Source organism: Dryas octopetala, chromosome 8, assembly GCF_963921425.1.
Source record: "Dryas octopetala chromosome 8, drDryOcto1.1, whole genome shotgun sequence".
Taxonomy (NCBI): Eukaryota; Viridiplantae; Streptophyta; class Magnoliopsida; order Rosales; family Rosaceae; genus Dryas; species Dryas octopetala.
The window spans coordinates 20,616,154-20,627,792 of NC_141373.1; the positions used below are offsets into that span (position 1 = coordinate 20,616,154).

The 11,639-nt window shown below is 35.0% G+C and overlaps 2 protein-coding genes and 1 long non-coding RNA gene across 3 annotated transcripts; 2 read left to right on the forward strand and 1 right to left on the reverse strand.

Annotated features, from left to right (window-relative positions):
• Positions 1-1,891: 1,891 nt before the first annotated feature.
• On the reverse strand, positions 1,892-4,263 carry LOC147277918 (uncharacterized). Its single transcript, XR_015124061.1, has 4 exons — positions 3,911-4,263; positions 2,518-2,711; positions 2,201-2,333; positions 1,892-2,089 (listed from the first exon to the last, which is right to left on the reverse strand). It is a non-coding gene; the product is annotated as an uncharacterized LOC147277918 (long non-coding RNA).
• Positions 4,264-6,266: 2,003 nt separating this feature from the next.
• LOC147277919 (uncharacterized) lies at positions 6,267-7,071 on the forward strand. The gene is made up of 2 exons (XM_086255454.1): positions 6,267-6,482; positions 6,603-7,071. Exons 1-2 carry the CDS (start codon positions 6,387-6,389, stop codon positions 6,939-6,941), a joined length of 435 nt encoding a protein of 144 aa, XP_086111580.1. The 5' UTR covers positions 6,267-6,386; the 3' UTR covers positions 6,942-7,071.
• Positions 7,072-10,368: 3,297 nt separating this feature from the next.
• Positions 10,369-11,434, forward strand: LOC147277920 (uncharacterized). Its single transcript, XM_086255422.1, has 2 exons — positions 10,369-10,692; positions 10,847-11,434. Exons 1-2 carry the CDS (start codon positions 10,675-10,677, stop codon positions 11,357-11,359), a joined length of 531 nt encoding a protein of 176 aa, XP_086111548.1. The 5' UTR covers positions 10,369-10,674; the 3' UTR covers positions 11,360-11,434.
• Positions 11,435-11,639: the final 205 nt, after the last annotated feature.

An 11,639-nucleotide genomic window follows, 5' to 3' on the forward strand; every position in this document is an offset into this window, starting at 1 on the left:
TTCTCAAGAAATTGTAACATTTTCTCAAGAAAAGGTAAGTTACTACATTCTTGATCGAAGTTACCATTTTCTTGAACCAACCATCAAGAAAATGGTAACCAAATCAGCCAAGCAAAACACGCTACCACTTTCTTGATCGTTCGATCAAGAAAATGGTAACTTGGTTCAAGAATGTGATAACCAAGCCCAATCTTGACCAAAGTTACAATTTTCTTGATTTTTTTCCTCAAGAAATGGTAACATTTTCTCAAGAAATGGTAAGTTACCACATTCTTGATCAAAGTTACCATTTTCTTGAACCAAACATCAAGAAAATAGTAACCAAATCAGCCAAGCAAAACACGTTACCACTTTCTTGATCAATCGATCAAGAAAATGATAATTTGGTTCAAGAATGTGGTAACCCAGCCCAAGCTTGACCAAACTTACCATTTTCTTGATTTTTTTTCTCAAGAAATGGTAACATTTCCTCAATAAATGGTAAGTTACCACATTCTTGATCGAAGTTACCATTTTCTTGAACCAAACATCAAGAAAATAGTAACGTGTTCAGCCAAGCAAAACACGTTACCACTTTCTTGATCGATCGATCAAGAAAATAGTAATTTGGTTCAAGAATGTGGTAGCCCAGCCTAAGCTTGACCAAACTTACCATTTTCTTGATTTTTTTCTCAAGAAATGGTAAGTTACCACATTCTTGATCGAAGTTACCAGTTTCTTGAACCAAACCTCAAGAAAATGGTAACGAAATCAGCCAAGCAAAACACGTTACCACTTTCTTGATCGATCGATCAAGAAAATGGTAACTTGGTTCAAGAATGTGGTAACTCAGCCCAAGCTTGACCAAATTTACCATTTTTTTGATGTTTTCCCTCAAGAAATGGTAACATTTTCTCAAGAAATGGTAAGTTACCATTTTCTTGATCCAAGTTACCATTTTCTTGAACCAATCCTCAAGAAACTGGTAAGCAAATTAGTGGGGCAAAAAAAGTTTCCACTTACTTGATCGTTCGATCAAGAAAATGGTAACTTCGATCAAGAAAGTGGTAACCAAGCCCAAGCTTGACCAAAGTTACCATTTTCTTTATTTTTTTTCTCAAGAAATGGTAACTTTTTGTCAAAAAATGGTAAGTTATCATTTTATTGATCCAAGTTACCATTTTCTTGAACCAAACATCAAGAAAATAGTAACTTTATCAGTGGGCAAAAAATTGTTTCACACTGCAACTGTGTATAGACGAAAGGACAAATGCATTCTCAGACTATTAAATATAAGCTCCTGTTGGACAATCAGGTTTTGACATGCAATCCCAAATTCTCAACAAAATTGCTTCTATAGTTATATACCAAGTTACCAACTATGAATTATAGTCTTAAGGTATAGTGTATTGGGTAAGTTATAGGATTTAAAATTTTAAAAAAACACAATAGGATTTAGGATATAGAATATAGGGTTTAAGTTTAAGTTTCTAATTTGACCGAAACCCAAACCAAGTGACTAAAGCCTATTAGTGAGGAACAAAAAATATTCATCACTAAAACCTATACTTTTTAGTGACCAAAGTCTTTCCTCACTAAAAAAATTGATTTAGTGATGAACTATTCCATCCCTAAAAACCAAAATTTTGGTCACTAAAGGCCTATGTTTCATCACTATAGATGATGGTTTAGTGAGGAACATAAATATATTCATCACTAAAATATGATGGTTAGATATGGTGGTTACATGAAATGGTGACCAAAATCTTCATCACTAAAACCTATCATTTCTTCACTAAAATATTGTAGATACATTTAGTGATAGAATTTGGTCACAAATTGGATTTTAATTACTATTTTAAACTCATTTTTTCAAAATTACTACATTAAATACATCCTTCTTTGTTTTCAATATAAGTAGCAACAGTAGATGTTAATACATTTCATTTCAAAATGACAAGTGACTAGTATTCGGATATCAAAGTCTAGCCATCAAAACATGTACATCTCTCTCACAAATTAATTTAAACATAAAACCCAAAAATGCAAATCTCTAGATACAAGATGTCCATTCCGATGGCTTGTAATCTGTCCTTGAAATCTCAACAGCCTGCACAGAAGACAAATTTCAAATTGAATAACAAGGGTATATTATACAGATACATATCATCCATGTCACCAGAAATAAGTCCTAAAGTCAAAGATTATTTCTGAAGCTTACCTGCATTCCTTCCATGCCATTGATTCCTACTCCAATATCAGCCTCTTGAATCATGCCAACATCATTTGCCCCATCTCCAATTGCCAAGGTTGTCCTTCCTGTATGTTTTTTTTTTTTTTACCAAACGAGTAATCTTCAAAAATATAAGATTGATTTCAGGACACTAGTAGGTATTTTGAAATGAAAAGATGGAATCGGCTTGTTTTTCTTAATTACAGAAGTTGGTAAGATGATAAAATTCACTACAGAATATAAAAGAAGAAGAAGCCTTCTGTTTGCCTAACTTCTAAAATGAAGATTATATATAATAGACCTACCAAATCCTTCTGTTTTGGAGAGACCCTGCAGCATATAACAGAGGCACAATTAACAGCCAAAGGTAAGAACTGGTCCTTCACATCACTTCTCAGAGCAATTTCAAGGCCAGGGGTGCATCTTTACTGCCTTCTTCAAACTTGAATTTGTGAAAACTTTCGAGTTGGTTTAAATGTCTTCTTTCATCGCCTGGAAACTAGAATAAACAAAATATGTGATTACTAACTCAAGTTCTGTTGAAGTTGGATGTTTAAGAAAATTGAAACTTACTATAGTCTCCTTAAAACTCAAAGTCAATTAATCCCATAACACATCTAAGTTTAAATGTTAAGTGTCTTAGAAACAAGTTCAAAAGGCCATTGCAAAACAGGTTTTACTTGTGTGCAAGTTAGTTACTGGGATGCATGTGAAAGGAAACAAGAATCCATAGAGCATATTTGCACAACAGAACATGATTATGTTTCTTTGTTCCATTGAAACCTATGGGTATTCTCAAGCACACAACAGTAGAACGAAAACAAACCAAGAAACTAGAAGAGTACCATCGATAACTACTGATTTGAGCATGTTCTTTCTACTTTTCTCTGTTGTGCAAAAGAGATGACCACTAAAATGACATTAGATGTGGATTGCCTCTTACAAGGTGAGAATCAATGAGAAGGAAACAGCGAAAGAGATCGAGCAGGAAATTAAGGGAGAAAGAGATTCAGTGAGAGTTTCGGACTGGGGATCTATACAATAAATTTGAATATTTGAGTTTCTGAAACAATAATATATTAATTCATTTTCCTGCTCTCAACAAACAAACTAATTGTTGGCCAAAAACCAATAACAAAAGGAACTAAACAAAACTTTATGGACTTCTACAAAGCACAAAGGCCCAGCTATATTAAACTGATTCAGTCTCCCTGCTGCAAAATAGATATATTTTTAAGTAAGCAATTCATGAACTGTCCATTCGATCACATGCAATTCTATACAGACGAAAGTGCAATTGCATTCTCAGACAAGTCAATACAAGCTACTGTTTGCCAATCATGTTTTGCCATGCAATCACAAATAACATTTTGCACAACTAACAATCTAAAAAATTTAAATTCCAGTTTCAAGCCAATTATTCAGACAAAATACTACCCATAATTGTAAACCCTACTAAATTCTACCCAACTCACTCAATCGAACCAATTTGAAGCCAAATTGTCAAACTCAATGGGAAACGTCAAGAGTAATTTTAACCCAAATTCTGAAATCCCTAAATATATCCATACCTTGAAATCGAACAATTATCAAAACTATATATCCACATGAACCCATACCCCAATAACAATTTTAAGCCAAATCCTCAAATTAAATGGGAAAACGTCAAGACCATACCAAACCCATAGTGCAAAATACCTTAAATTAACAGAGCACAACAGAGGAAGGAGTGAGCAATTTGTGTGATGGATGTGCAATTCGTGGTTGAGCTCTGTCCCTTTACATTGATTCTTTGTGAAGTGAGCTCTGTCCCATTGCATTGATTCTCGTTTGTGAAGTGAGCTTTGTCCCTCTGGATTAATTCGTTTGTGAAGTGAGCTACGTCCTTGTTCTGAAACTAAACTTCAACATGTGGTGGCTTAAGGTTAAATTATTGCAAATGCCTGTTTCTGAGCCTGCATAAAGGAGGACGATGTTCAATCGGTTCGTCGATTTTGACATGGTAACTGGTAGATGAATATTTAGGGTCGATTTTGCCAACGTTGCCGCCGGACGGCTGGGTTTTGATTGGAGAAAGGGTGCGGGAGAGAGAGGGTAAAGATTAAGAAGCAGATGAGATCTGCTGTTCAGATGATTTATGGTGGTTGTCAACCCAATACAAATAAATAGCTAATTAAGGTGGCTGCCAGTGTCAGTATATGGCATTATAGAAAATGGATGCAGGCATTGCAATAAAAAGAGAAATAAAAACTAGCACAAGTACAAATTATCAAAACAGTATGTGAACAAGTACCCATTCTAGCTAGGAGCATACACATTAATAAATAAGATATAAAAGATCATTAACTAGAAAGAGAAGCTTCCAGACAAGCTAGCTTCTCATCGAAGCATTTCACCACATTCTTCTTAAATCAGGACAATTGTCTGGAACAAGGTCGATTTCTCTTGCCCGGCATGATACTGTGGAAGAAAATCAGGTACATAGCAGACTTTTGTATGGCTGCCATACAATACAATCTACCAAACAAGAACATGGACTGTGAAAATAAAGTGAACCAACCAATAAACGGAACATAGTCAAGAAAAAAAGTACATTTACATGAATTAATTATCCTCCTCTAAACTCTCCAGAATGTGAAGAGTTTAGAGCCTGATATGCAGAACTTAATTTTTAGTTTCTTTCTAAACTATTTCATTTGCTCAATTTAATTGACCTATATATATAATTATATATGGCACCTCTTTCATGTGATATTTGGTTTTTTTGGCCCGCCGGCAATCTGAGAAAGAACTAGAGTTTCTTAAGCTGCTCAAGGAAGAAGAGATCCGTATTATCGAGGGAGTTGGCAGAACGGAAACTTCATGAAGAGAGGGTAGAATTGCGTATGACCAGGAAAGATTTGAGTGACGCTAAAGTTCAAGTTGTGGCTCTCAAAGCAGCTCTCAAGGAGAACCAGGCAGAGCCTGACTTAGCCAGAAATGAACTAATTTCAACAAAAGCCCATTTGGCCAGGAAGGCAATGGGGCATGGCAAGAGTTAAGTCTTGGACCATCACAATGGATAGCTCGATCTTTGGCTTAAGTTTTTCTTTATGAATTGAGAACATCAAAGCATGCATTAATTGAATAGTTATATATATTATTTGTTGTTGAGGAGGTTGTTTCTTTCATTTGTTATGCATTTTGTTTTGAATTAATCTACCATCTCTTTCTATATTCTCCTTTCTACTTCACCCTTCCTCTTATGCCTAGTTGCATCATGGATTTTACTAACTTTTGAAAGTAAAACTTCATAATATGAGAAAGAAAAAGTAAACTTTTTTCATATTTTATATTCACCCTTGATAAATTTTTTAAAGAAGTTTACCAATTTTACATTATTTAGCTGATAAAAAATTTCATGCGAATTGTGAGTTTATTATTAATTAAATAATTATTAATAATTTGTATAGTGATTAGCCAAAGGCCCAAAACCTCCAAAAAGTCGTGAGTTTGAATAAAAATCCAAAATATATATATATATAAGAGTTTTGTTTGTCTTCAAGCCCCACTCGGGGGGTTTAAAATTCAATTTGTTTGTCCTATTTGATGTCGTTGGTTTTAGAATAGAGTGATTCCAAATCTAGGAATTTAGTTAACCAAAATGAGAAAACACTCAAGGCATCGTATTCCACCATTATTAATTTCATAATTTCCTAATTACTTATTTATTAATTATCTAGTTTAGAGTAGTAATCTTGAAATCATTTTACTGCTTTCTCAAGATTTATCTACAAAGCACACATAAAGTATTCAAAGATAGATTCTTCTTCGTTTCAGAATTATATACCCTAAGCAAAACATGTAATCAAACAAGGAAAATAAATCATAAACTTAATGTACAAGAATCCTAAACCTAACACACAAGAAATAATCAACTAGGCTTATTAGAAAAGGAATCTTTGTCCAACAAGGTAGAAATGTCCGTATCAGAATTTACATGTCTATAAAGGAGTAATATTTGGCTGATTGTTATCCTTTAATCAATTAAGAAATCAGTGATCCGTGGTCTTCTTTATCTCAATTCTTCCCCTTGTCGGCCCTCCATAACACCATAACTTGATAGAGTAGTCAAAGGAAGTACGGCGGGTCCGAGTAGGAAAAAATTAACTAATAAGAAGTGGGGCATACAACAATGGATCAATTCATTCAACAAGATCCGTGCAGATGTAAGACTCCCGCCGCCGACAGATGTCCCATATTTGAAGGAAGGTCGCTTGTTGATGATGAGGTTGTGTAGTACTTTATGTTTAGTGCTAATATGTAGAACTTAATTTTTAGTTTAATTTAATTGACATATATATATATATGGCACCTCTTTCATGTGATAATTGGTTTTTTTGGCCTGCAGTCTAAGAAAGAACTAGAGTTTCTTGAGCTGCTCAATGAAGACGAGATCCGATTGAGGGAGTCGGCGGAACGGGAATTTCATAAAGTGAAGGTCTACTTGGGAATGGCCAGGAAAGATTTGAGTGACGCTAAAGCTCAAGTTGTGGCTCTCAAAACCCAACTGGAGGCAGCTCACAAGGAGAAGCAGGCAGCGCTCGACAGCCTCGCCTTGGCCAGAAAGGAACTAAATTCCACAAAAGCTGAAGTTGTGGATCTCAAAGCCCAGCTGGAGGCAGCTCGGAAGGAGAATTCAATGTTGTATGACTTTGTCTGTAAGGCATTGGAGTTGCGCAAAAGTTAAGTCTCAGACCATCACAATGGATACCTCTTTGGCATAAGTTTGCACTCGATTTCTACTTTCGTCTCTATAATTAATTTCAAGTTCATCAATCCTACCACTGTATTATTCACAAATAAAAAATTGTATTGTCCCTGCACATTGTTGTCGATCATGCCAAATTTGGCTTTAATTGCAAGATAAAGTGTGTATATATATATAATAAAACATAACTTCTTTTTCTTTTTTTTTTTTAGAAAATTTTAGCAAAAAGACTTCAACTTAATTATATGCCAGTTCCAAATAGGAAGACCTTCAAAGTGTCCAAACGAGGACTTTAACATTCTTTTTTACTCAAATAAGGAAAAACCGTTATATATTTCTTTTAAAAAAAGTCAGTTAGTTTTAGGGGTAAAATTGTCATTCCACATAATTTGGTTACTGTTCATCGTCTTCTTCCTACAGCCTAGTTTTCCAGATTTTTCTTATTTTTTCTCAACTTTGCCTTAACGTTTGACTTAACAAATCACCACCAAAGTAAGCAAACTAATACTTGTTTTAAAGTTATGCACCTCCTCTTTACAATCGAGAACACCCAATCTTGAGGTTTTGTGTTATTGATTTCAATTTGGATTTTAGGTCGATTTGAGGTTGGGTGTTTATTTTGGAAGCTTTAAACACATTTCTAGTAACCTAAGAAACCGATTTCAGGTGTTAGAATCTAAAGAAATTGAAGTTGGTTTGAAATTGGAAAATCTGAAAAAATTTGGAAATTTTGACAGTGTTCGGGTAGCCTACTTTGAGGTCAATTATCTAATAATTTAATTGTCCATATTTAATGTTATTTATATAGTTGTAAAGAAGAGATGCATAGCTTTAAAACAAATATTAGTTTGCTTACTTTGGTGGTAATTTGTTAAGTCAAACGTTAAGGCAAAGTTGAGAAAAAAAAAAAAAAAGCAGAATCTGGAAAATTGGGCTGTAGGAAGAAGATGATGAACAATAACCAATTTATGTGGAATGGTAATTTTACCCCTAAAACTAATGGGCCTTTTAACAAAAGTAACGATATGTCCTTATTTGAGTAAAAAAGAATGTTAAAGTCCTCGTTTGGGTCACTTTGAAAGTAGTATCCTTATTTAGAATTGGCATATAAGTTGGAGTCCTTTTACTACAATTTTTCGCTTTTTTTTTTTTTCTAAATTTTAGTCCCTTGGTTAATTATTGGGTCTTAAAAAAAAAAAAACACAGATCTAGACCCCAATATACAACCCGGCCCGATTGCGAAAAACGGGTACCAAGCCGGTCCTCTGGCGTCGAGATTGCCAGATTTGAGCTTGAGGGCATGCTTGAGCTAAGCCAAGGCCTTTCCGGAGAAGACGCCCCGCATGCCTCCGTCGTCAATGTTGAGAATGCAGATTTTGCCCCTCTGGTTCTTGATGGCGAAGACGACGGCGTTGTTCTGATCGGGTTGGGGGGCTGGGAATCGTGTTTGTGAGAAAGAAGAGGAAGAAGAAGAAGCAAACAAATACAATACTAGGTTTCTCTCAAAATTTGTGAATTTCTTTTTTTTTTTGTTCTTCTTGCTTTTTCTTGTTAATAGCAGACACAACTATCAGTAGTGGGAAAGGGAAATGTAGTGGTGTATTTGGTAGTCTTAACTGCAACTAAAAGCTAAAGCAAAGAAACTTAAAGAAATGCCTGAAATGAGTGAGTTTTGAAAGAAAACAGAGAGAGATTAACAGAGAGAAGGTGAAGGGAGAAAGGCCAGAGCCTAAGCACAGTGCGAACGCACTCAAGTAAAAAATAGTCCAAAGAGAAAAATGTCAAGCGAGATGTCTCTGCCGTTTTATCGCACCCCGAAGACCAAACAGTCCAAGCTGGAAGGAGAGTGTGCGTGAAGACCAGGGTTTGGGACAAGTCCCGGTGCTGGAAGAAGAAGTTGATTGGTAATAGCAATTAATTGTTATTGTTTGACAGTGGCAATTATTGTTACTGTAGGACACAGTAACTATTTAAATTGTAAAAATACTTTATTAATTACTACTATTTGACAGTGACAATCATTGTTAGTATCGCACAGTGGCAATTATTGCTGGCGGCATGGCCGGACAGTATGACAATGGCAATTTGCTTAGTTTTCCAAAAAAAAAAAAAAATTCATGAAAAAATACATAACGTGAACTTTATTTGTACAAAGTGTGGACTTTATTTATTCAAAGTGGACCTATTTATCCTTCCAACTTTTAGGTGAATTTTTTTTTTTGTACAAAGGACTCTAAAATGAACTTTTTAATAATTTACTTTTAATTATTAGACTCTATAATTAAATTTAATTAATTAATTAGCTGGTAACATACAGTTTTCATTTTCTTAATTAGTACATCCTAGCTAAGTTAGATTTCATATTATGGACTCGACTCTAAGTGTTCTTAAGTTATTTTCACCGTAATTAGCATCAATAACATGACAAAGTCTAGTAATGTAAAAGTCCAAGAAGTATTGTTTTTCTTACTATTAATTGCTCTATTATTCTTCTATGATTGCTCTATTTTAATTTCTTCTCATGTTTCAGTTATGTTTTCTTTTATAGAAATAACATTGCGCATTTTTTATTGTCTTACCATTTGTTAGACTTTACCAGATGATTTGTAATTATATCTCTAGTTTTAACTTTCTAAAACGATTGGTATTTTGTAACTTAATTTCCATTGCTAATCTTTTCACTAGAAGCTATTTTCCTCTGGGTCGGGATTGATCCTAGCTTCCAATGAGGATGTGGGTCTGGGACTTAAACTGGAGAGTATTTGTGGTACTGAATGGAAAGCTCTATTGTGTTTCTCAATTTTATTTTATTTTGTTGAGAGGATTGTGTTTCTCATTTGAGTTTCAAAATTAATTTAAGCATTTAACACATGGTGCAACATACAATTTTTTTGGATAGTTATGATTTAAAGTCAGCCCGGTATAATCAACTACGCAATAAATCAGTTCGAAGTTGAAGAATTCGATTTTCCAAAGACAACCAAGCTTCGCGAGCAGAAGTACATCGAGTCACAGTAGCCAAAACGGTTAATTGGTTCGAGAGAACCGTTAGTCCAAGATAGCATCATCTAATCAGTCTGAATCCATTCGTCATACTTGGGATCAACAACAGTAGTATTTTTTGCCAGTATTAGGATCCTTGACAAATTCATCAGGACACGTGTCCTTGGCCATTAACAAAAGACAGAAGATTGTGACTTCTTAAGAGAGGAGTAATTTGATCAAGCCATAGATGATAATTGTTGCGATCAAGCTTAATACTGACAACATTAGGAACACCAAATTGAGAGACAATAGTACCAGAAGAAGAAGCCATAACTAGATGAGAGAAAAATTAAGGAAGTTACTAGAGGAGAAGAAAAGTACCAAGGATTGGAAAGATGTACCATGAAAGATTTTAGGAATATATATAGTGGAATCTCAGACACACATGCAGAGGAGTGCGTTTATTGTACAAGGAAAATAAATCCTAAACTTAATGTACAAGAAATCCTAAACTTACTACCAAGAAATAATCAACTAGGCTTATTAGAAAAGGAATCTTTGTCCAACAAGGTAGAAAAGTCTGCCTTAGTAGAATTTACATGTCTATAAAGGAGTAATGGCTGATTGTTTTCCTTTAATCAATTAAGAAATCAGTGGTCCGTGCTCTTCTTTATCTCAATTCTTCCCCTTGTCGTACCTCCATAACACCAGAATTTGATTTGAAGGAATGTCGCTTGTTGATGAGGTTGTGTAGTACTTTCTGTTTAGTGCTGATATGTAGCACTTAATTTTTAGTTTCTTTCTAAACTATTAATTGCATTTGCTTAATTTAATTGACATACATATATAATTATATATGGCACCTCTTTGATGTGATATTTGGATTTTTTGGCCGCCAGTATAAGAAAGAACTAAAGTTTCTCAAGCTGCTCAAGGAAGAAGAGATCCGATTGAGGGAGTTGGCGGAACGGGAACTTCATGAAGCGAGGGTACGCTTGAGTATGGCCAGGGAAGATTTGAGTGACGTGAAAGCTCAAGTTGTGGCAGCTCACAGAGAGAAGCAGACACAACTTGACTTGGCCAGAAAGGAACTAAATTCCACAAAAGCTCAAGTTGTGGCTCTCAAAGCCCAACATGAGGCAGCTCACAAGGAGAAGCAGACAGAGCTTGACTTGGCCAAAAAGGAACTAAATTCCACAAAAGCTGAAGTTGTGGATCTCAAAGCCCAGCTGGAGGAAGCGGAGAAAGATCTGAAGGAGAATATGGTGGCGCCTGACTTGGCCCGGAAGCAGTGGCAGAGTCACATCACTGCAATGGAGGAGCCACAGCACTACTATGGCAACTACGCTAGTGCCTGCACAAAAGTTGCTGACATTCCAAAAGCCGCAGCTGCTGACTTTTGGAATGCCTAGGGGCGAAAATCTAAATTAGGCCCCTAAATTTAGTTGTACAAAAAAAAAATTGTAAAACAATTGTCAATTGACAATTTGGAATCGATGCATTATAATACTTTCATTAACAAAATGTCTTCTTCTAACATTTCTAGAAATAAAATCATCAATAATAGTTTCTAATTTGCTATGACAAAAGAAAAATAGCAGCAATATCATTACATCACACTTTTTCCATTAGCCTCAATAATATCCAACTATCCAAGTTATGAGCATCAACATGAGCTATGACTACCTACAA

Bases quoted from the DNA above. Each gene is read 5' to 3' on its own strand.
- LOC147277919 (XM_086255454.1), top strand. From the start codon at position 6,387: ATGGATCAATTCATTCAACAAGATCCGTGCAGATGTAAGACTCCCGCC. The intron at 6,483-6,602 runs GTTGTGTAGTAC...TTTGGCCTGCAG, and splicing joins GGTCGCTTGTTGATGATGAG to TCTAAGAAAGAACTAGAGTT.